Source organism: Gobio gobio (genome assembly GCF_949357685.1).
Source record: "Gobio gobio genome assembly, chromosome: 25".
Classification (NCBI taxonomy): Eukaryota; Metazoa; Chordata; class Actinopteri; order Cypriniformes; family Gobionidae; genus Gobio; species Gobio gobio.
The window spans coordinates 21426251-21451129 of NC_137121.1; the positions used below are offsets into that span (position 1 = coordinate 21426251).

At 38.5% G+C, this 24879-nt stretch overlaps 2 protein-coding genes across 8 annotated transcripts; one reads left to right on the forward strand and one right to left on the reverse strand.

Annotated features, from left to right (window-relative positions):
- The first annotated feature begins 1012 nt into the window (after positions 1-1012).
- syt18b (synaptotagmin XVIIIb) lies at positions 1013-5890 on the forward strand. Of its 2 annotated transcripts, XM_079810356.1 has the most exons (4): positions 1019-1513; positions 1770-3042; positions 4252-4389; positions 5272-5889. In XM_079810356.1, exons 1-2 carry the CDS (start codon positions 1369-1371, stop codon positions 2789-2791), a joined length of 1167 nt encoding a protein of 388 aa, XP_079666482.1. In that variant the 5' UTR covers positions 1019-1368; the 3' UTR covers positions 2792-3042; positions 4252-4389; positions 5272-5889. The 2 variants fall into 2 exon arrangements, with proteins under 2 accessions (XP_079666483.1, XP_079666482.1); XM_079810357.1 differs by lacking the exon at positions 4252-4389 and having other exon boundaries at positions 1013-1513; positions 5272-5890.
- Positions 5456-23864, reverse strand: LOC307122300 (uncharacterized protein). 6 transcript variants are annotated; one of them, XM_079810351.1, is made up of 24 exons: positions 23730-23864; positions 23212-23439; positions 23062-23126; positions 22398-22677; positions 22127-22224; positions 19157-19280; positions 18904-19029; positions 16921-17046; positions 16724-16828; positions 16343-16531; positions 15567-15793; positions 15190-15457; positions 15010-15108; positions 14758-14889; positions 14599-14672; positions 12764-12848; positions 12580-12661; positions 8794-8879; positions 8616-8717; positions 8483-8523; positions 7788-7854; positions 7529-7720; positions 6952-7012; positions 5511-6802 (listed from the first exon to the last, which is right to left on the reverse strand). In XM_079810351.1, exons 2-24 carry the CDS (start codon positions 23389-23391, stop codon positions 6705-6707), a joined length of 2907 nt encoding a protein of 968 aa, XP_079666477.1. In that variant the 5' UTR covers positions 23392-23439; positions 23730-23864; the 3' UTR covers positions 5511-6704. The 6 variants fall into 6 exon arrangements, with proteins under 6 accessions (XP_079666480.1, XP_079666479.1, XP_079666481.1 ...); XM_079810352.1 differs by having other exon boundaries at positions 7529-7687; positions 23730-23831; XM_079810350.1 differs by having other exon boundaries at positions 23212-23434; positions 23730-23824.
- Positions 23865-24879: the final 1015 nt, after the last annotated feature.

The following is a 24879-nucleotide window of genomic DNA, read 5'->3' on the forward strand; positions in this document are numbered from 1 at the left end:
GTGTACACCACCTTGTGTACCGGGAGCGCTATCTACTGAATGTGCACATTCACTCGGCGCATCGCCAGTGGAAATCGCTTGGGTGTGAACACTCAAGACGCGGCGAAAAACGCTGGCGATAAGCGCACGCGATATTCGTCCCGGTGTGTACAGGCCTTAAGGTTGCTGATTTTTAGAAGGCAGACTGAGATGGCGAACGGGAACATAGTTTGTGTACACATTAGCAACACATTATTAGCTGTTTGCTAACGTAGTCAAGCAAAGGGCTAATCGTATTAATCATATTATTCAAACTAGGCGAGTGAGTGGAGGTGGGGCTAATTTGCATATTCATTGTTCCGCGTATACTAAATGAAACAAGGGTGTAGTTAAGCGATTTAAGGAACGATTTTTTTTTTCACAGGAAAAAAACTTTACATATGTTATTTTGGTGATCAAAGATGAGTTTTAAAATCATTGACTACGGGGGGCTTTAAAGGTAAAATGTTTGTCATGAAAATAATGTAAACATGCACATTTATGGTACTGATAAAGGCTTCATTTTTTTTTTGTTAAATAAATTTGTCACAATGGATGGTTGTGCAGTTTTGAGGAAAGATGCAGTTCATGTCAGAAGACACCAAGAGGCAGTACATCAGTATTTGACGGTTGTGTCCACAACTCCACGACTAATTTCATAGATCTGCCTTCGTAATCCTCATTAATGTCTAATGAGAGTGCGATGTAATAATGAAATGCATGCATATTTACTTCAGTATGCGCTTAAAACAGCAATTGACATTAACAGACTACAACATTTTGATTATGTGCCGAACTCGCAGTGGATGTGACAGATGTTTTGTGGGGGTGGCAGGATGGGATTGTCCTGCTGATGCCCTTTTTAATAGACACAGTATGGAACACATGGCATGGTTGTCCTTGACCCGTCACCAATGTAGTGTCTATCTCATCTTTGGCGTGTCCCGCCCCTGTCCTGAGCTGGACCACCCCTCTAAACTCATCTTAGTGTCTCAGTCGAGGGGATTACTGCCCTGGATATAACTAAAAGACAGATGTAGAAGAGGAAAGACTACAAGCAGAATCAATGGGATTTTGTTCGGACTGAATGACAATTTGGGATTTAATCATATTGAACATTTCTTGATGGATGGTGCTTTAAATTGGGAAACAAGTAGATTGGGAGCATCTTGACAAAAGAAAGACTCGACAAAACCAGTTCTGAGTGCCTTGTAGAACATTTGAAAGAAACTCTAGTTGTTCAACCCTAGAGATGCATACAGATGAATAAACCTAGTTCTGAAGTCACCTCTGTGAAGACACGTGATGTTACTTCAGAAGGTGAGGATGAGGTGAGAAGCTGTGGTCATCATGCCTACCGAGGACGAGGAGAACTCTAGGCAACCTGTGTGGCAGTCGGTGCTACTGTTCGGCTGTAAGGGAATGATCGAGGGAATCATTGTTCTCTTGTTTTTCTGGCTGCTGGTGCAGGTGCTTTTCGCAAAGCAACATGAAGGTATGGTAGACCTAACCTCCAAGCAAACTATTACACTTGGGTGTTTGTCAGGAAAGTTGTGAACAAGTAGTTGTCCATTCGTTGACCATTATTTAGAAATACAGCAGTTCACATCTGGTTTTTACCATTCTGTTACTGACTTTATGCGGATTAAATTGTTTCCTTTGTTTGCGGATTACGCCTTAACAGTTGTTCTGTCATTTGGAATGATAGTTTCGGATTAAAATGCTGTTCTAACCAGCCTCTGTCTCTTCAGTCCACCTGCAGATTCTGCTGAGCGTGGGTTTGGTGGTCCTGTGTTTTTCCCTTATGCTGGGCTGCGTAATTTGTTGGTTAAAAACCAGACACAAACCAGCTAAAGACAAAAACACTGTGAGGACCCCCCCTCCCCCTGATTCTGTGGATCATGTGACTGTCACATTAAGTCCCTCCCCTTCATCTGGAAACACCAAATTACCATATGAACAGCTGGAAGGAGAGGTTCTAGACTACCCATCTGCTTTTGAGAGCTCTACACCATCAGATGAAGAGCTCACAGCTGTCTCTGAGGTTAACAAGCAGACATCATGCTTCCAAATGAGACGACTCAGTTCTCCAGCTGTCTCCTCTTCTCCATACAAGCCCATGCCCAGTGGCCGCTCCTCTCTCCCCTCTTTACCAGGACTTAGTCTTCTTGCGAAGACCCGGAATGTTCTGGATCGCCACTGCACTGTGACCGGGGATAGATACTCATTCAGTGAACACAGAAGGCTCACTATTCCTAACCCACAATCACCTTGCACCCTCTCTCCACTTCAAACTCGAGGCCTACTACAAGAAGAACCTTTATTTCCTAACTATGGTTCAAATTCTTGCAGCAAGTCCTCAGATCCCTTCTTGCACTTCACCCTGACCTTCTCTTCAACACAGAATACACTCACTGTATCCTTAGTTGGTATAACTGGTGTAGTCCATCATCTAGAAGATGTCACGGTCCAGTTCAGGCTCCCTCCGCTTTGCCCTGGACCTCTGGATATATCTGCCCAAGATTACAACCTCAGCTCTGGAATCCATAAACAGAACTTGGTGGTCAATGTCGGATCTTTAGAAGGACTTAAGAGCTGCATACTCAGACTGGCCGTCTTCACTCTGGATAATCCAAAGACATCCCCATTTGAGGAGCTGGAAGTTTGCTGCAGTAGTCTGGACTGGACGCCAGACAGGCCTGTCACCTGCGTTAGAGAGCTAAGGCAAGTTGTGGACAAGACCAAGAAGGTCACTTCACGAGTCCAGTCTTGAACATCAACCCAGACATCCTTAATACCTACACCTCATGTTCTCTTTCAAAGGACAAGAGAGGCTCATATTTAATTCAGCATGCTCAATTTTAACTGGATATGAACACTGATGTCCCTCAGAAAATTACATCCCACGATTCAGAGAGAGGTCACAAGGTCTTCGGTCAGCTCTTCATTTTTTTGCAGTACCAGACTCGGGTCCATCAGCTGAAAGTCCTGCTTCTGAAAGCAGTCTTACCAACCAAACTCCAGGTGAAACTACAATACAGTTCCCATTCTCTCCCAGATGGTACCCTCAGCCCAATATTAGTTGGGCTATACAAGTTTATAGATCATGTAGACCAGTGTTTCTCTCTTTGGGACCCACCTAGAATGTTTTAGATGTCTCCCTATTCAATACACCAAGAAGCTGATGAGCTGAGTCAGATGTTCTAATTAGTGAGACATCTAAAACATTCTGTTAGGTAGATCCCCAGGACTGGAGTTGACTGATGTAGACCACTCAGAATATCATACCAGCGGACCTCTTAAAAGGGGCACTGGGTGCTTGTGCACCATTTTGAACCCTAAAACAGGGCTCTTCATCTCCAACCCTGGAGGGCCAGTATCCTGATGAGTTTAGCTCTAACCCTAATCAAATGCACCTGAAAAAAGCTAATCAAGTGATAAGAACTACTTGCAAATTACAGACAGGTGGGTTAAATTGGGATTGGTTAGGGTGACCATATTTTGATTACCGAAAACCAGGACACTCGGCCCGGCAATGAGATACTCAAATGATACTCAAAGATTCCTTATTAATTTCAATACATTTAAAGTATGCCCCCCTCTGTATGGATAGAAAATTGTTATTTTAGGGCCAGGACAGGACTTGAAAACAGGACATGTCCTGGGAAAACAGGACGTTTGGTCACCCTTGGATTGGGACTAAAGTCTGCAAGATGCTGGGTGCTTCTCATTTCTTATTTTTACATCCTCGTTTCCTTTCTTCGCATCTTAGCTCCACCCTGTAGGATACGTTTGTGTATCCTTGCTCCTCGTTCCTCACCTCCTCACCTGAGATGTCCTTCAAGATGGCTGAGTTTGATCGGTCTCCAGGTCAAGGGTTGGAGGACGTATGAGCAAGGAAACAAGGAAGCATCAATTTGAGTATTGAGAAGGACCCACTAACCCTCCAAGACTAGTTGAAGACTCTTTAAAATTATAAACCGAATACCCTTCAACGGGGGTAGCCAACCCTGCTCCTGGAGGGCTACCATCCTTAAGAGTTTAGCTCTAAACCCAATCAAACACAGCAAAAACAGGACGCTCAGGATTACTTGATAACAAAAGGCAGGTGTGTTGGAACTGAAGTTGGGGTTGGTTATTCCTGCCTAGACTCATTTCCCATTCCAAATAGGGTCAAAATAATTGTATTATTCATAAGTGTGCTATAATATCATCAATGTGCCCATTTACCAGGACCATACCGGTGTGGACTTCATAGCAGAATTTCATCACCTAAGCGTGGACTTGGTGTGCGAGAGATGAGGGTGGCATTTGGGACAAGGCCAAGGCAGTTTCATATTTGTGTTTGGGTGGGGCCAAAATAAATGTAAGGTGAGCACATCTGAAGTGGCAAATGCATCATTACTTTGTGATGGACAGAGATGAGATGACCTTTTCCATTGTTATTAAAAAATGTTTTATATAAAGTAAAAAAATGCGGGAGGACTTCATACAGCAAATACTTTACATTCATACTTAATCACCTCACAAAACACACAACTTCCCTCTTCCTGTTTTAAATTCTGCATTAACAAAACAATTACAAACATCTTAAAATGTCACGAGGTGCCATATTGTGCAAATACAAAGCAAAATAGTTCCCAGAAAATAGTTTAATGTCCCGAGAGTGCAGGAAAGCATATTGCGCCACAAATCCCTCCTAGCAGATAAATGAATACATTTGTCATGATATGCATACGGCAGGTCCAGCTTACACGACTGTTATGTAAAAGCTAGAGGATTTATCCATCATAAACTAAAGCCTAAATGTTTGCTTTTAATGTTCAGGATTAAACGCTTGTCTTACAGGATCCAAGATCCAGAGGAGATCAGCCTATTTTAATGACATTGTAGTTTAATCCCCCCCCCCCCTCTTCAATCCTTCAGACAACAGTCCGATCCCTTTTATTTCAGATCTGCTCAAACCTCAGCAATGGGAGTTCACGGCCATGAGGTCATTTACTCGTAGAGCATTTATCCACATTGATGACGCAAATAAAATCTCATGGTACATGTTCTATGACTACACATTAACACTGGTTTTGATATTTAGAGTATAGAGAATGATGAAAAGGCCTTTCTAAATCATTTTAATGTGGATCATGTACATGTTTTTAATAGGCTGTCATGTGCTGATCAATCTCCACCATAATGGTCTGGTGATTGGTTCTTGTAATGCAACTTTTATTGAATATTTCACTTTTCTTTTGCCAGAGATGCACCTACTTTGTGTCATTGGGCATGTTCTTATTGGTTCGGAGGCCAGTGAAGAGGGACAGATTGTGGACACTGCGCAACATTGTTATACTCAACCAACCATAAGTGCAAAATGAAAATCTGACATGACCTCAAGTCTGACCCAACCATGGACAGATATGACCTTTATGATGCTGGCATTCTGTATGTTAGAAAACATTTTTATTGTTTTATAAATGAATCCCTTTAAATCATATAAGAACTAAATCATGTTTTTATTGTGTTACAGTTGTATAGATTCAGTACAAATGTATGTATCAGTGAAATCAAATATCTCTGAACATTCTCTTTAGAAAAAAAAACTTCAACTGGTATTCAGATGAAACTGGCATTCAAGACAATAAAAATGAGTATTTATGGAAAAAATTATGATGGTGTTTGTCAAATGTTAAATTTACCTCACAGTTGGTTAAAAAATTGGCAACATCCTTATGAAAATTTGTTTCATTTTTAATAGCTTAAAGGGGTCATGAACTGCATTGTTTTATAATGTTTCCTGGGGTGCACTTATAATGTTAGTATAATTTTTACATAAAAAATTGTCATAATTGAGAAATAAAAGGCATTTTCCTACCCTAATTTTAGCCTCTGATTTGAGTGCTCTGTTTTAAGGGGCGTGTCTGCTGTGAGACTTCAGCCCACTGCTGTGATTGGCTGACATCTCTGCATATGAAATAAGTATTACATGTGGAACTCTCTCGAAAACGTTTAGCACGTTTTTACTATTACAGCTCTCAAGGTTAACTAATCACATGAAAGGTTGCAGCGATGAGCATTGTAACTCGATTTCATTAGAATTAACACGGTTACTTACATGTTGTCACATTACTGTCGAGTCATTATCGTTTGTTAAAGTCTGTTAGCAAAGCTCAAATTGCGACTGATTTACACTGACTGTGGACAATACAAATAAATAATGCTCAACTGAGACATTCACAATGTTGAAAATAAATAACCACATTCCTTGCATTAGGATCCTTTGAAAAGGTAATATTATTTTTATTCCATTTATCCTGTTTCACTCTTCTCTACTAGTCATCTCACTAACACGCCAGTGGGCGGGGCCAAAGTTGCAATGATGAAGTAGGTGTTCATCATTGATAGATAGGCACATTCCACAATGAGACGTTCTCAGGGCGTGGTTATAATAAAAGCTGTTTTTGGACTAACAAGGAAGTTTTCAGATCTGAAACATACAGGATATTTTTATAGTATGATAACCTCTTATATGTCGAAAGCTCAAGGAAAATGTGATTTCTCCGTTCATGACCCTATAACTGTACTTTATGGAAATGAAGGTGCATTTAGCAAAGTTTTCAGTGCAATGTGAATATTTGCAATGGATTATTATCACTGCAGCAGTTGGCTCCCCTTTCTTCTCCTCAAATGGTTCATTCCGTATCTGAGTCACAAATCTCAACCTGCCTTGCAAGGAATGTTCCATCCTTGCCGCCCGGGGGAAAGTTTGGTTGAGGAGATATTACTTTAGCTAGACCAGCAAGACAGAAAGGAACACCACATCAAATGATTTATACATATTAAATGTATCATTCAGAAACAAAAAAGTATGACCCCAAACAAATGTTCAAAATTGGCCCCTGATTTCTACATATGATTGGACTTGATTTGATTTTTCACCTTCAAGGAGATTTTCATTTCTCTCTTTTAGATTTTCCTTTTTATCTCTCACTGCTGACATCTGCCGGGGAAAGTAAGTGTAGGACATTTGAATGTGTTTTTTTTAATTCACCATGTATTTCCACTGATTTTAATAATATCACACCACAGCACAAAAGCTGTTTATCAAATAGTGGTTCTGTTCTAAATATTGCACGGATAAAACAACTATATAACATTAGAAATCTCATTCCGTACAGGCTTTCCTTCGCGTTTTATCCCTGCTTCTGACCACATCCTCTGCAGACGCCCTCCTGCAACCCTAAAAGCTGATTATGTGCCCCTCCATCCCAGCATGCTCTTTGATTAAGACAAAATGTTAGATCAGGACAGTCTATGGCCTGATGTCTTTGTGCGTGGTTTAGTTTGTAAAACTTATCTGAGATATCACAGATTCTAATCAGATGATTACGAATTGGTCTTCAACTGTACTAGAATTAGAGCAAACCTATAATTCCTTTAAGTATGTTATTGAAATATGATTGGCAATTTAGATTTTTGAAACAGATACTCAACCATAATCTTTATCATAGCATACCTGGGCCGTCTTGCTGTGGTGCTTCTGGTTGGTTGGCTGTTTCTCCTCCTGCCCTCTCTCAGACCTCTTTGATCCCCCCTGAGAGACTGAAATCTGGGATGAAGATCCCTTTGCTGCCCCCTGCTGGAGTTCTTGCTGCAGTTTCTGTGTTTTTCTTCCCTGATGGTTTAATATGTCAGCAGCATTCCAGTTCTAAATATGTCACACAGCTGCATTAAAAGGCATCCTGATCTATCCCACTTGAAAACGATGTGCTTACCTTAATACTTGTAGCATTTTGGTCCCCACTATCAACCAAGTCATGTCTTCTTGGGAACACTGGGGGCCTTAGTAGTACATTTCACATATATGTAAACATTTTCTGTCAATAAAATTTGATTTATGGCCTCCTCTCAAGGTGGGTTTTAATGTCCCCTCCTGTCAAAACGTGAATTATGACACTGGGAAAATTCCAGCGTTCCCACCCCCACTCCTTTTTTTCTGAGCCAGGATTCATGCAGATATATTGAGTTAAAGCTTTATATGCTGTCAATTTATAACTAAAGGATTTGATTAACAAACAAAAGACAAAACAAACTCCAGTCAAACTCCTTAAAACCGCAGGATGTTTTTTTAAATTTTTTATTTCAAAAACTTGCGGTTTAATAATTTGCTTCTATTTGATGTAAGGAATGATCGATAAAAGCCGACACACCTTGACTGATCTTGTTCAGTGTGTCTCCCTTTCAGTGTGTCTGTCCGTCCATTTAAGTGGCTCACTTACTCATTTTTCCACAGATTTTCAGTTGGGAACAGGAGAAGGGGGAGGGGAGAGCGCTGGGGCCTCTGAGTCTGGAATTTCCCCACTGTCTCATTTTTATATAGGAAGGAGTGGAAATAAACCCGCCTCGGGGGGGAAAGATAATGAATCAAACTGACTGACAACTGACAGTGTGTTCATTGTTTACTACTGACCTATCTCCATGTTGCTCTCTCTCTCTGAACAGACTTTTCAACTGTAACACAGAAAGAGAAGTAAATAACCACAAACAGGAAGTTATAATATGATGATGTGTTTAGTAGCATTACTATGAACACTGTGTAGCACCTGCTCAGTAACTAGCCTCCTCTGTTGGTTAGGATCGACAATATCTGAACAAGCAGGTTTCTGTTTTTTGTTGTCTGGTGGAGATTCTTTCTCTGCATTACCCTATGGAAAGAAATGGGCTATAAACAAGCTACGTATCAATGAATAAACCCACGTGTAAATAAACGCCTGTCATTACCTGGTGGGGAAGCTCAAGATCATCATACAGTTTTAGTAAGGCTTGGTCTCTCTCCTGCTCAAGCCTCTTAGCTCGCTTCTTGCTTTCTGTGACCACAAAATAAAAACAACAAAACAAAAACATTCATGTTGTACAAAATTTGCATTCTTGAGTTATTTTGGTGGGAACACACCTCCAGTACACAAGGGGGCGATATAGTCACCTACAAATGGCTGTGATTTTAAAAAAGGCAGGAAATTGAAGTTGAGATAGGCTGAATCCAAAATCGCCCCTAAACCCTCGTTCACTATTCCCTACTTTAGTCCACTAATACAGTTCACTTGAAGGAGTGAATGAAAACAAGTGAGTGAATTCGGACAGGCGCAGTCTGTACATCTGCTGTACTGTTTAAGGGTATAGGGGGCAATTTTGGATTCAGTCGTAGTCTTTTCTTCCCTGAAGAGTGTTTCAAAGTTTCAACTTTGATCAGATTCACCTGTCTGTAATTTTGTAGTACTCCTGAAGATTAACTGAAGACTTTGATTAGCTTGTTCATGTGTGTTTGGTTATGGTTGGAACTAAACTTTGCAGGAAAGTAGAAGGTTTTAAACAGTATGGGCCCTTTCATACACCCGGCGCAATGCGACGCCAGGTGCGACGCAAGTGTTTTTTGCTAGTTTCAGCCTGACGCAATTATCATTTTCACGTACAGTGCTACGTTGTTTAAATAGCAAATGTACTCACGTCCATCTGTTCGCCCGTGGGTGTGCAGGTCTGATAACGAGGTGTGTTCAGGCACATTTTTGGCATGTTGCTATGTTGAGGCAACTGAAAACGACTGCGACATTGACCAATAAAAACCTGGTCTATAGTCAATAGCACAGTATTTTTTGTGTTATTTAAATGGCGCGTTAGTAATATGCGCCCCCTAACACACCCATTCTTCACCAAACATACAAGCCAAGCTATGCAAAATCTAGTATACTGACCTATTACTCGAGCTTGGTCATTCCACTCAGCACTGCTCGCTCATCCCAGAATGCCCTTTGTGACATGTTGGTTCAAAAATATTTGAAATAAGTAGAGCTGTCCCCGACTAAAGTTTTTATATAATAGCAGGCCTAGTTGTTCATTTAAGCCATTCGTTGACCAAGCACTTTTATTAATTTAATTACATAAATATGAGAGAATTCTAAACCCGAGCGTACGTAATATAGTTACGGCGAAGGTAAATAGTTCATCAGCTCCAGTTTGTATCCAGCCTCTCATGGAGACTTCGGATGCCCCAACACCTGTGAGACGACTCCACGCCTGTGAAGAGACGACTCAACGCCAGCGTTGTTATGGCCTAAATTAATACACGATTGATTAACTTTTTCGAACATTATTCTTTAACATTGTCTTTCTAACATTTTTACTGTACATCTATGAAATGCACTTTCTGTAAAGCTGCTTTGAAATAATGTGTATTGTGAAAAGCGCTATACAAATAAATTTGAATTGAATTGAATTGAATTGAATATATTAATATATTACTGTAATGAGTAGGCTACCGATATAATAGGCTATTATTTTCCCCACTCAAGCGCACACATTAAGCTTGCCACAAAGAACCGGCAAAAGTATTGATTATGAATGTGTCGTTTTAATTGTTTATTAATAAACTCTAGAGTTTTCTGTGTCATGTCGGCTGACGGTGCTGACTCGCCATCTCCGCAGTAGCGGACGCCAAGAGAGAAATGCACATTTTATTACATTATCAGAGAGTAGCCTATTTCTTTTAGTTTTGAATTGTTTCGTTTAAAAGTAGACATTTCAAGCGACATATTTCTCATGTCTGTGAGACGCGCTCCAGTTCACATGCAATGCTATTAATGTCGCCGACCTTCATGCCACGATTATATTGACTGGTTATATTTCCTAATTGTTTATTAAATCCAGCCAATTAGTTTATGAAACATTGATTAAAATTAAGATCAAATTTATACAAAACAAAATTAGTTTTAAAGAAAGTATTTATAGGAAATTAAATTCAATGAAGGACATGCTCAAAATCCATGTCCCCAGACATATGCACATCTGATTATGTGCCTTACTCATGCTGCTCACTTTTCATAATCAACATATGAAATTAAAATAATAATAATATTTAAACATAGCCTAACTATGAAACTAAATATGCTACGTTTTCTTTAACCCATGGCCGGCGTAGGCACCGGCGCTTCTGATGGGTTTTTTTCCTTTATGACAGCGGAAACAACTCACAATACTCCGCCATTTTTAGCCATACAGATAAGTGCATAATTATGAAGACATAATTATACACTATAAACGGTCTACTTTTATTTGTGTACACTCACAATAACAACAAAGGCCGTGGACTCAGGGAACGGATTATTTTGCACTCTACTCCAAACCCTGTCTTCATTTCAGAAATATATTTTGTTTATTAAACGCAAAGTTTTTCATTTCAAAAGCATTTCTAAATTCAGTTTATATTTCCAACAAACGAAATTCCGAGCCAAAATAACAAAGTGGTAAAAGAAACCTTTGCGTTACCACCTTGCAAATTCAAACATTTCACTTGTCTCTGTATGTGGCAATGCATCACAATAACCTGGCGTATGTAAAAGTCGATCATTCTTTACAGATGATGGTATGTTTGGACAGAAGAAGAGAGAGTTAATCTCATAAAAGACATTATAATAGAAAATGCCACAATTGATCAAGAGAGAAACACCTCATATGTGCCGCTCAAGTAAACAGAGGGAAAAAAATGTTTTAGTCACATAACATTAGTTAATGAGAATGCCGTCATTTCGTAATATTTTTTATCGACTTTTAGAAAATATCGCAAAAGTGTTGCGCAAATCTGTAATGGAAACGCGGCTACTGATGAGTACGCTAAGGCAGGACCAAACCATTTCATGCAGGGGGGTGGTTGGTCAATATGGATGTTTACTTTTTGTACAATGGGGATATTTAACTTGTATTGCCAAAATAAGTCAAATCAAAGACATCATTCATTTTATTAATATTTGAAATATACTCAATGATGATGGTGTATATACTGTATAATATAATACAATTTTTAAATTAGTTTTTACCTATTTGTTGGGGCCCCTGTAAGTCAGGGAATTGTCCTAACTTTTCCCCCCTATATGGGACCCCTGCTCTGCTTATTACACACACACGGAGAACGTGCAGCAGCACACAAACATTTTTAAATATTAAAAATAAAAGGATTCCTCTCTGGAGAAGTGTTCGGTCTTTCCGCTTGCAAATTCCGCCATGTTAGTGAATCCGCCATGGTGCAAGCGCAGCTGGCTTTTAAAGGGAACGGGAGATGAAAATCTGATTGGTTTATTGCACGTCACGCCCAAAATACACCCGTTACTCATTAAGAGACTAGGGACAACCCTTTTGGACCATGCGCTGTGTGCGCCGACTGTTTTTTCTGTCGTTAAACTAGCAAAAGTGGATTCAGACACACCTTAAATGCACCTGCGCCTGTGCTTCAGACCATGTGCTCAGATTGTTAAAAAAGGGCCCTAATAGTTAGTACTCAGTTATCTAGTCATAACAACTTGAATTTTCAAACTGTTGCACTGCCTTTATAGCTGATGTGCTAATGGTAATGTGCTACAGAGCCGCTTCCCATGCTATGCCGACCACTAGATGAGTTGGGTTTTTGAACACATTTCGGAACACAACGTGTGAAACTGAGCTTGTATAGCTAGGAGCTTTTGTGCTCATGTAATTGCGACAAATGTTCAGTCTTTACTCAATCATAGCACATGGAGATACCTTCCAGCAGGGCCTTCAGTGACTCAGGACTGCATTCACTGGCCACTTCCTCTCTCGACTGAAGCCCTTTATGTCCAAAGATCTGCCCAAGGTAACAGGCACAAAGATGTGGCACACTGAAACCTCATTAGATTAATCTGTTCTGCTGTGAGAAATGTTTAAAGTCATGGTCATGTCGTTGTACCTCCTGCTCCAGGGCGGATATCTTGCTCTGAGCCTCTGCTTTCTCTGTTATCCACTGTATCTCCAGGTTCTTCAGATCGTGATCCCTGTGGTAGCATGAAAAAGAGTTGATGACATGAAACATTGAAGGAAAAACTGCTTCCAGTTTTACTTGTTTTTAATAGCACTGCATGGTCACATTACATGACCGTTAAACCCCCAACTGGAAATAAATGTTGTCCTTTGTTCTGATGAACTTGTCTGAATCCTTAAACAGTCACATGCATTATTAATTTTCATATGCCATAATCCATTTTTTTTGCTAGTAAACATTGGCTGCATGGATGTAATATACAGATATCAGTTTAACAACGGATTATATATTATACATATTTTCATATATACTTTTAAATATACCATATACACAGATCAGGCATAACATTATGACAAGTACAAGTATATTTAGATTTTTGTCTTAAAAGGTTTAAATGAAATATAATTAGCCTTATATTTTAAATGTATTTTGGCCAGAATATATACACCGATCAGGCATAACATTATGACCTAATGTCCTAATTTTGTGTTGGTTCCCCTTTTGCTGCCAAAACAGCCCTGACCCGTCGAGGCATGGACTCCACTAGACCCCTAAAGGTGTGCTGTGGTATCTGGCACCAAGATGTTAGCAGAAGATCCTTTAAGTCCTGTAAGGCTGCGTTCACACTGCAGGGCTTAATGCTCAATTCCGATTTTTTTTTAAAATTCGATTTTTTTGCAAGGTCGTTCACATTTCCAATTAAATGCGACCTTTTGTGATCTCCTGTGTGAACGTGAAATGACCCAGAAGTGACCCGCATGCGCAGAAGAGTACTCAAAGGTCAACGACGTCACTTGTTTCGCCATTTCGCTGGAAATGTTTTCAAAAACCGCCCGGTTCCGATAAGAGCCCTCGAGTTTGGCCTGAATAGAGCTGTCCCCCCAAATATTAATTAACTCCGAAATCTCGCTTCCCTTCCACTGACTGGTCTCAGCATCGTCCGCCCTAGTTGTTTATCTTCTCATTCCCGCCTACTTCAACGTACAATGATGACGTTTGTCGCGTATCAACGACGTGCGGGTCGGATACATGTGACCTGGCAGTTCAGACTGAAGACGCATTTCAAAAGATCGGATATGTATCGGATTTGGACCACATACCCAAGTGGCCTGGGTCGCATTTGAAAAGATCGGATCTGTGTCGTTCAGACTGTCATGAAAAGATCAGATACAGGTCGCATAAGGGCAAAAAAATCGGAACTGGGTCGTTTCAGCCTGCAGTGTGAACGCAGCCTAAGTTGCGAGGTGGGCCTCCATGGATCGGACTTGTTTGTTCAGCACATCCCACAAGTGGTCGATTGGATTGAGGTCTGGGGAATTTGGAGGCCAAGTCACACCTCAAACTCGTTGTTGTGCTCCTCAAACCATTCCTGAACCATCTTTGGTTGAAAGAGGGCACGGCCACCAGGGAATACCGTTCATCCTTGGACCACTTTTGATAGATACTGACCACTGCATACCACAAACACCCCACAAGAGCTGCAGTTTTGGAGATGCTCTGACCCAGTGGTCTAGCCATCACAATTTGGCCCTTGTCAAACTCGCTCAAATCCTTACGCTTGCCCATTTTTCCTGCTTCTAACACATCAACTTTGAGGACAAAATGTTCACTTGCTGCCTAATACAGCCCACCCACTACACATGTGCCGTGATGAGGAGATTCAGTGTTATTCACTTCACCTGTCATAATGATATGCCTGATTAGTGTATGTGTGTGTGTTTATTTTATCTGTATGAGAATTAATTATTAGTAAAAATACATACTTCTCTTTAATTTCTTGACCTCTCTCTGCCAATAGCTGCTCCAGCCTCTGGATTTCACCGCTCTGTTGTGACACCTGCACAGTATGAAAAATCATATCTCCGTCCTCGCATCAAACCAACCCAGCTTACACAGATTTCCATCAGGTTTGCAGGCCCCACCTGAGCATGAGCAGACTGCAGCTCCTGTAGCTGTTCCTCCAGCTCAGTGTCTCTGATCTTCAGCATGTCCTTCACCCTCAGCAGCTCTGCCTTCACCTGCACTAACTCTCCATCCATGTCTTCAAGAGACACCTTGGGGAAAAAAACACATTCAATAGCTCTTTAAATACAGATTATATATTTAAAATTTTAAAGATCATGTGGGAAATGTTGACTATGAGATCAGGATCGGTGGAAGAACAAAGGACATACAGAGCTACCCATGAGTCTCTGCACATGGCTTCTGTCCTTCTCAGGCTCTATCTGTAGCCTGCAGTCATCTAGTGGCACTTCCAAAACATCAGCTTCTCGCTGCAAGACAACATAGATTAAAGAACACACTACACACTTGCCAATTGCTCAAATCAACCAAAAATGAAAAACGAAAGTTACTTTGTCATTCTCATGCTGTTGACTCTTGAGCTCATCAAGTTCTGCCTGTGCCGAGCATAACGTCATCGCCACATCCAGCCATCTCTCGTTCCAGTGATTGGCCAATTTCCTTAACTCCTCCTTCTCCTGCTCAAACTCCGCCCCCACACACTGCTGCTCCTCCTCTTTTTGCTTATACTCCGCCTCCAAGATTTTGACTTTTTTTTCCAGGTCTTGACATTTTAATTGTAGAGTCTGATTTTCTTCCTCCAAATTGCCCTGCAGTTCCCTTGATATATTAAATCAAGGATTAGAGACATAACACAAAAAAAATCGATCAATATCAATATTCATTTCCAAATAACGCTTAAGTTAAATAATGGACAGTGCTATCACACCTGTGTTGGTATCTCTCTCCCAGCTCTCTAATCTTCTCATGAAGTCCATCATCAAACGTTTTCTTTAGTTCCTCCTTCTCTCCAATCAGCTGCAAGCGCTCAGTCTCGAGTGCTGCAATCTGATTGGTTTGGATCAGTTTCTGTGCCTCCAGCTCGTGTAGCTGGCTACGGGTCACCTGTAGCCTCTCTGTAGCCTTGGTCAGATCAGACGACAGCTTTTCGTTCAACTGAAAGACCAAAGCATTCAGAAAAGATTGTACTAGCATACTAGCTAAAATCCAAAAGTACTTTCCTGAATGTATTTTACCTAATGAAATAAGTGATATGTTTATTTATTTCAATATATTTATTCCATCTGGTGGAAATCATCCAGAACAGTCAGAAACACCTTGAATGATTATCAATCGAGAAATATTAGCTTAGCATTAAATCATTTTAAAAGGAGTCTCTTATGGCTGCATTTATTTGATAAAAAATAAAGAAAAATCTGTACTATTATTAAATATTATTACAATTTAAAATAACTGTTTTCTATTTGAATATATTTTTAAATTACATTTATTCCTGTGATGAAAGCTGAATTTTCAGCATCATTACTCCAGTCTCATGATCCTTCAGAAATCATTCTAATATGCTGATTTGCTGCTCAAGAAACATTTCTTATTATTATTAAAGCTGAAAACAGTCGTGCTGCTTTATATTTTTGTGTAAACCGTGATAAAAAAACATTCTGATTCTTTTGATGTTCAAAGTTTGGAAAAAGAATGACCTCTGACCTCTTTAATGGAAAGCAACTCCTCCTTCATCAGCATGGTTTCTATCTTCTGTTTGTTGGCCTGGCTCTTAGCTTGAGATATCTCCGAATGGAGCTCACACACTTGCTCATTGATGCCCTGTTTGCTCCTCTCTTCCCTCTGCAGCTGCAGATCCAGAGTCTGAATCCTCTGATGAAGCTCTGCTTTCTCCTTTACAGACAATCATACACAGAAGAGTCATCATTTATAACTAATTGAACTGGTTCTCAACTGGTGGGTTACGACCCAGAACAACAGGGGGAATCAATGCATATAATAAATGTTATGTGATATATATATATATATTGTGTTGGATCACCACCTAATGCCCAGTGTAAATGAATATGAAATGTAATATCAGACCTGGACAAGATGGTCTTTGTCCATTAAAGCTCCAGATAGTTTGACCTTTAAGTCATTCAGATTGTATTCTAGTCTCTGTGTCTTTGTGGAACACATGTCTTTTTCCTGAGGAAGAGAGATCATAGTTATTCTGGCAGTACTGGGTGTCATGTCATAATGAAAAATTAGAGAGTGTAGCACAGCTTTTTTGCTTGTACCAGCTCCATTTGCCCCAGGCGGCTGCGGGACACATTCAGCTGGTCCTCTAACTCTGCCTGGGTCTGAACAGAGATGCTCAGTCTTTGTTCCAACTCTTCTGCTTGCTTTATTGCCTCTTGCTTACCCTGGGTGTACATTTGCATACTTTTTAGATGTAATCTTAGTACAATTTTTGTGCATTTATGATAACTTTAAATCACAATGACCAAATGTTAAAGGACCAAAAATGAAAATTCTGTCATCAGCTACTCACTTTCATGTTGTTCCAAACCTGTATGACTTTTGGTTTTCTGTCAAAACACAAAAGAACAATTTTGAAGAAGTTTTTGTCATAAAATAGTTGTTTTGGCCCAGATACTATTTTATTTTTAAATTTTCAGATTTAATTTGAAATTGTTGTACATTTATTGTTTTATATATATATATATATATATATATATATATATATATATATATATATATATATATATATATATATATATATATATATATATATATATATATATATATATATATATATATATATATATATATATATATATATATATATATATATATATATATATATATATATATATATATATATATATATATATATATATTACTATTAAGGGTTTAATTTATTTTTTAGTTCCATGTTATGTTTAGTTCCATTTTAATTTTCATTTATTTCCAGTTAGTAATTTTAGTGTTTTAATTTAAACTAATTTCAGCATTTCTCATTTTCGTTTAGTTGTAACTTTTTCATCTTATATTATATTTTAGCTTTAAAGGCACAATATGTAAAGTGTTTGGATTAAAATATCCAAAAAACACTAGAACAGTGTTATATATTTTGTTGACTTGTGTACTTACATTATTGCAAATGTTTCCGAGAATGTTTAATTGTTAAAGCAATTTTAATCAGGACACGGACCCTGTCTGTGTGTCGCCTGTCAATGACATCATACCAGCTTTATACTTGATTTCAGGTTTTATTTTGCAGAAACCATGGAAAAACCAAAGACGCTTTAATATAGTGTGTGTTTTATTAGACAGGGGAGCAACTGTTTAGATACAATCATCGACAGAAAACTTATCATCGTTATATAGCTCAACACAGTTAGTCTTATTATTTAAATCTTGTTTTCTTGATTTACTGCGAGTACCATGTTTTACCATGCCTAATATCGATGTCTCATAGTAGCCGCTGAGCAAACCTACAGAGTAGCATTATAACATAACTTTCAACACACTCAAATAACGTATCTAATATAATAAAACAGTGCTGCGTTACCCCACATACACATGACCGGAATAAGCGGAAGCTTTAGTCTGCGGCATAATAAAAGCTCGACAAAATCATGGCGTCATCAAGCTACACCTTTGTTTTAAATAAGCGACCTCTAGCGGCAAAAATTACATATTGTGGCTTTAAAAAAAAATGCAATACAAAGTTCTGTTATGAAACTCTAGAGGGCGCAGGCTGATTGGTCCTTAACTCAATCTGCTTGCAATCACATCATTCTCTATAGGGCACAGCTGATTGGTTCCTGTTATATCAGTAGCCAATGAGCTCACTGCTCAACCTTCAAATACTGGTCAGCATTTGCTGCAGTAGTTTGCAGCTTGCTTTCAGAAACCCTCCACCTTCCCCAGCTCCACCTGTATAGATCAGCTACAGCTAATTCATGTATGCTATTGTACAGCAGCAGCCTTGTCTTACTTGCTCACAGTAGTGTGTTGTGTATGTATCGGCAGTAGCAAGTCCCGAAATATCTATTCCGCCAAGACAACAACAAATCAACATTGTAATATCCATACCATGCCATACACTCAGAGAGTTGTCATGACAATAATAGCTTTTCAGACCCCACTGACTTTCATTGTACAGACAAAAAAATGTTCTTCTTTTCCAAGTAAGAAAGTCATACAGGTTAGGAACAACATGAAGGTGAGTAAATGATGTGTTTTCGTTTTAACACTTTGAATAAATGTTTAACCTCTTCAGAGGAGTGGAGCTGTCTCAGCGTGCTGTCTTTCTCGTATTCCAGGTTGTCTGTTCTCTCCTCTGCCTTTCTGAGAGCTTCTCTGAGCTTCTTTATCTCCTTCTCAAGCTGCCTCTGTCCCTGAAGGAAGCAGCAGTATACAAAACCTTCTTAGTTGATTCAAAGTATTAAAGGTGAACTTTTCTCATGTACTATTGTTATTGAGATTCTGTGAAGTGTTAGGGTTTTTGTCACACATAAGCTCTACCTCTCTGAGGGTTTCATCTTTTGAAGCAGGCAGAGTTCTGCTGAGTGGGTTTGGTGATGTGGGTGGAGTCCTTCTCTCCAGGTTTGATCTCATCTTCAAAATGTCCAGCTCAAGCTGCAGAACTCTTGGTTTACAGAGAGTAATTCGACATATCAATGCAGAAATATGCAGCGTGGTCTACATTTGTCAAATTTAAAGGTACACTGTGTAACTTTCTTTGTTCAAAATTAACAAAATTCAATACATTATCAATCCTCCTTTCAAAACGTGCTTTGGTCCTACCCTGATTCACTATAATAAGCCTATTATAAACGTTTATATTTTAGACACGTCGGGATAGTTTGAGGGAAATCGTGTACATACGTCACTCCCATGCGTGTCTCGTCATATCCATAAATAGGGAAAAGTTGCTCCGGGAGTGGCATAGGTTCGTTGTCACAACGAGTGAGAAAGGTTGACATGGAGCACACTAAATCTCAAACCTCTGGGGTTTGAAAAAAAAAACGCTGAATAGAGGAGTCTCTTCTGGCAATTGGGAACGTGACAGAACTGGTAATAAAACAAGAATCAACACTAGCTTTTCAGAGATGGCTGAGGGATTTGAAATGTTGTAAAAGCGGCGAGGAGATGGTGTTTTTTTTCTCAATTTTCTTGAACAGATAAATTGCCATATGTAGCTCTCTATAATGCTCTCGCATTATCTATTGTGAAGGGTCATTTCATTATGATTGTTGTGGTGCTGGAATTTATTTTCAAGGAAGTACCGCGTCTATTAATGGGTATATCGACAGTAACGTCTTCAGCTAGTCAGCTTGAGATCCTTTCCATCTAAACTGGTTATATCTCTTAAGCCTAGTAGTGAATGTTTTATGAGCTGTAAGGTAACCATATTCATCCGCACAGTCACAGAGCCGAAGCACAACCAAAACAATGTTCTTCCGCAAAATGCACGCAGTTCTGTTTTTTAACTGTTAGAGGAACAAAAGTTACATAGTGTACCTTTGATACACATATTTTCGGCATTGCAATGAGTGAAACATTTATAAAAAATGTATGAGTATTTGTTTTGTCCTTACCATCTGTACAAAGCCACATGATCAATTAATGTCACAAATGTGTGACCAAGAAATAGGGCAGAATTCTCCATATTTTTCCATTAGTTTGTTTTAAATCCTTCCACATCTTAAAAATGTATTTATTTCCAGGTTTAACCCTCTGGTGCTCTTCGGTCATTTGTGACTGGAAATTAAAAAACTAAAAATCACAGCTTCATCGGAATGATATGAAACTTGGTGACTTTTCTAGCATTAGGTATGTAAATACACAAAAAAATTGAGGTCATGATCCGAGCATGCTAAGTGGTCATAAAAAAAATAGTGACGTTCATTGTCTTCGGTCATAAATAACCGACCATAGGAAATGAATGGGAAATCGGCAAAAATACAAAAATTCACAGAATATTTGTGTGTACAATCTACAAATCAGCCACAATGCTGAAAAAAAGTACACAGCAGTAAAGGGGTGACACTCTAAAACATCAAGAGTGTGATATTGACCCATCCACTCACACACACATGCACACACGCACACTTAAACACACACACACACCTATGAACCACTGAACCACATTTAGAATTTTTAAAAATCACAGCTTCTTCAGAATGATATGAAACTCTGTAATGCTATGCTAAGTGGTCGTAAAAAAATACTCCCACTTGTGCTCTTCGGTCAAAAATGACCACCATAGGAAATTAATCGGTAATCTGTAAAAACATAAAAAAATCATTGGATTTTTGTGTGAACAATCTACAAATCGGCCACAATGCTGAAAAAGTTATCAAGAGTGTGACATTGACACATCCACTCACACACAGACACTCACACACTGTATATATTATTATTATTATTATTATTATCATAATGCATAAACCAACACTTTAAATCACTATTTCTAACAAAAAATATTATCTAAAACTTTATAATAAATAGTCTTTGAGATTTTTTAAATATATATTCAAATCCATCTAAATAAAATCATAAAATGTGTTCAAAATTTAATTAATTAAATGAATTCACAAGCCTCTCCATTGAGACCTCTAGTGGTTACACACATTGTTGCATGCTTTTTAAAAATAATTCCAAAAGAGGGCGCTAATCTGCCTTCAAAAAAAATATTTGGAAGGCCTAGACTTTATTTTAACCTGAAATACATATATATATAACATATATATACATATTATAATTATTTTCAATGACAAAAATAGACAATAATTATTGCATAAATATTAATAATAACAAAATACAAAAGAAAATAAAAAAAATATTATTGAAGAAAAATAAATTGCATTGATTTTACTGGGGTGGAGGGAGTTTTATTTTTAGGTGTCCGGTCACTTATGACAGGGAAGACAACCAATGCAACCCCTAAACGAAGAGCACCAGAGGGTTAAGAGGAGAAAAATCCAGAATTTTCAATGCAATCTTAGACTTTTGGACCCTACAGTACCATTCAAATGTTTTTCGAAAGAAACTAACACTTTTAATCAGCCAAGACACATGAAATTGTTCAAATTGACGGTAAAGACATTTATAATGTTACACAAGATTTCGATTTGAAATAAATGCTGTTCTTTTGAAGTACCCTAAAAGTAAAAATGGTCATTACAAAAATATTATGCAGCACAACTGTTTTCAACATTGATAATAATAAGAAATGTTTCCTGAGCATCAAATCAGCATATCAAAATGATTTCTGAAGGATCATGTGACACTGAAGACTGGAGTAATGATGCTGAAAAGTCAGATTTGCTATCACAGGAATAAATTACATAAATAAATATTACCAACCCCAATCTTTTAAATACTTTTGTGTGCATAAATGAAATACTTAATGCATGTTTAATGTTAGTTTAGTGTATTTGTTACATAGTGAATGGATTCCATTCATAGTACCAACACTGTATAACTCACTTGTCGTGTAATTCCCCTCGACGGCGGCTGTCCTCAAAACGGCTCAGTTCTGCAGCTTCCTTGTCTTTTTCAAGAGCACTCACTGCTTCAGACAGCTGCTACAAGGGAGGAAAAATCAACAGGGATGAATGTTCCTTGAATACAACCGCAGACTTTGATGTCTCGTTCTTTTTGTCATCCCATCGAATGCCTCAGCCAATCAAACCAATATCAAACAAAAAATTCAGTAGATTTCAAACTCCTTCAGAGGGTGAGCATGCAAAGTCCATACCTTGTGCTTCATCTCTAGAATGTTTGAGATGCTCTGGTTTTGTTGAAGCTGAGACCCTTTGGTTTTCAAAAGGTCGGTCTGAGTGTCCAAGTGACCTTTGGCCTCTCGGAGCCTCTGGACGAGCTCTGCCCTCCTCATGCTGCTTTCCTCCAGGGCAGCTCTGAGCTCAAAGTCTTCAGCAGAAGAGTGTGATCGAGGAGCTCCTTCTGGAGCCAAACGAGATGCGGATGGCCACCTCGTCATGCCCAAAGAGCCCTTTTGCTTCTGGCTGCCAAGAGTGCTGATACAGAGAGAACACAGAGTAAGCAATAAAAGTACAGGACAATGTACATCCAACTGGACTTTTTTTGTGTGATTACAACCAGCTAGATGTACATTATCCCGTTTATTACACAGCTACTTGCCACATAACTAAATAATTAGACACAAAATATTGTATTTATTGTAAATATTGGCCCTATATTAAATATTTCATTAGCTCATGTGAGGGACAGGTTGATCCTGCCCTCGCGTCAGCAAATACGTTATCAGAGAAGACTATGAGGGTGCATGAATAAAAAAAAAATGTATGTGCACAGATAAATCATGTATAATAAATACTACAATATTCCATAAAATATAAGAATTGTCCATTTTGATTTCATGGTGACTTTGAAGCACTAACCTGGTGCTGATTTTTGAGCGGAGAGTCGATCCAGGTAAGCCCATACAACTCCATGCTGGAGATTTCTGAAGGAAGGATTAGTTCAAATTATGTCAAAGAAGAATATGGAAAATATTAGTTTTCATCCCCACCGCTTCAGTTTGTACATACCCGAGCTTTAAAAAGAGATCCGCTATCCCAAAAGTCAAGATCCGAGAGAGCGAGGGGACTTAGAGACCTAAGAGTGTGCCGGAAAGATCTACGGCCCAGGTCAGCGTCCCATTCCCGGTCACTCCAGAAATCTGAGGGCGAGAGGCTTCGTCTTTCTCCTCTCCACTTGGCCATATTCATGAGAGCTCTGGAAAGTGATCTGTGTACTCAACTGCAGATTGTCCTGCCCTTATACAAAACAATTTCACATGAACCAGAGAGTTTGAACGGAGCAAGTCAGTGTGGCATAACAACATGGAAACAATGTGTTATGTTTATTTGTTGCTATAATCTTTATTCAAACTTGGTTACTTGATGGTCAAGCAGAATCTGTAGCAGAAAGGGTTTATTCTTTCAGAATTTACATGTTATTAACAGTAAACATTCAGATTAGCCTACTACTAATTGAGACGACTGTGCCACTAATGTTGTCAATTATTAATTTGCAAGTACATAATCCCCAAGACAACATAACATACCTTTTGTATCCTCGGTTAAGGTTGTTTTCCCTCCTTGTTTTTTTCTATACACACACACACACTACTGTGCTGTTGAAAGAAAGCTTGGCAGTAGGTATCTATGGTGACTATACAGGACACAGAGAGTGTGTGTCCAACCCACCTCTTCAGTGAATAATCATTTTGTGAGCTCATGAGACTATTTCTGGAAGGTATGATTACAATGATGAACATTTACCATGTACCTGTCAAAACACTAACCAGTCAAAATAACACCAATGACAGAGACATACTCAACATAATCTATTTGTATTATGGCTGTCAAGTGATTACATTCAAATTTAATAAATCGAATTAATCGCAAATCAATTACACGTCAAATTTGGCTGAGAAATTGCCTTCAATCTCTCAGATTTCATCAAAAATATCTTTGTTTGTGTACAAAAGTCTTAGGGGTTTGGAACGACATGAAATTAATGACAGAATTTTCATTTTTGGGTTAACTAACCCTTTAACGCGTTATTTTCCCCCATAACTCATTAAATTATAAAGTATTAAATCGACAGCCCCAATTTATATATGTAGACATAATTTATTTATTCAGTTAATGTGTACATTAAAAGGATGGAAAAATATATGGAAAACGAAGAAAATGAAAGAATGAATAAATAATAACCATGGTACCATTTCCTCATAACATTGAAATATCATGGCAATCAAACCATACTAATACCATATTCATAAAGCTTTTTGGGATGATTTATGTAGCTATCTCTCTCAGAAAACAAATGTCAATATGTATTAACACCTTTCATATTATTTTTCTTTATCACAACTCAAATTCTCATATTCAGTACATTATAAATCTGTTCGCGGTAATAAAAAAAAATCCTGGTAGATTACAATTCCTATGTTTTGTATTTGATTTGTTCCTGTTATTATGTATTTGTTATATTTTCATTAAAAAAAAGTCTACACCTACCTGCTAGATTTTAGAACACTGTAACCGATCAGTAAAACAATAATCTATTTATTTTTATTTTTTTTATTTGCCAGAAGAAACTTGTAATAGACAACAAGGATTACATATTAAAACATATATAAAATACAATAAAATGCCAGAGTGTACAAACCTTTGATAAATTAATCAAAAAGAGTATATTCATTAAGA

What these genes read in the sequence shown, in the direction of transcription:
- syt18b (XM_079810357.1), top strand. Translation starts at nt 1,369, where the DNA reads ATGCCTACCGAGGACGAGGAGAACTCTAGGCAACCTGTGTGGCAGTCG. An exon ending in TTTCGCAAAGCAACATGAAG is followed by an intron (nt 1,514 to 1,769) that starts GTATGGTAGACC and finishes CTGTCTCTTCAG; the next exon opens with TCCACCTGCAGATTCTGCTG.
- LOC307122300 (XM_079810351.1), bottom strand. Translation starts at nt 23,391, where the DNA reads ATGAATATGGCCAAGTGGAGAGGAGAAAGACGAAGCCTCTCGCCCTCA. An exon ending in ATCTTGAGCTTCCCCACCAG is followed by an intron (nt 8,718 to 8,793) that starts GTAATGACAGGC and finishes TTCTTTCCATAG; the next exon opens with GGTAATGCAGAGAAAGAATC. An exon ending in ACCACAGCAAGACGGCCCAG is followed by an intron (nt 7,013 to 7,528) that starts GTATGCTATGAT and finishes TTTCCCCGGCAG; the next exon opens with ATGTCAGCAGTGAGAGATAA.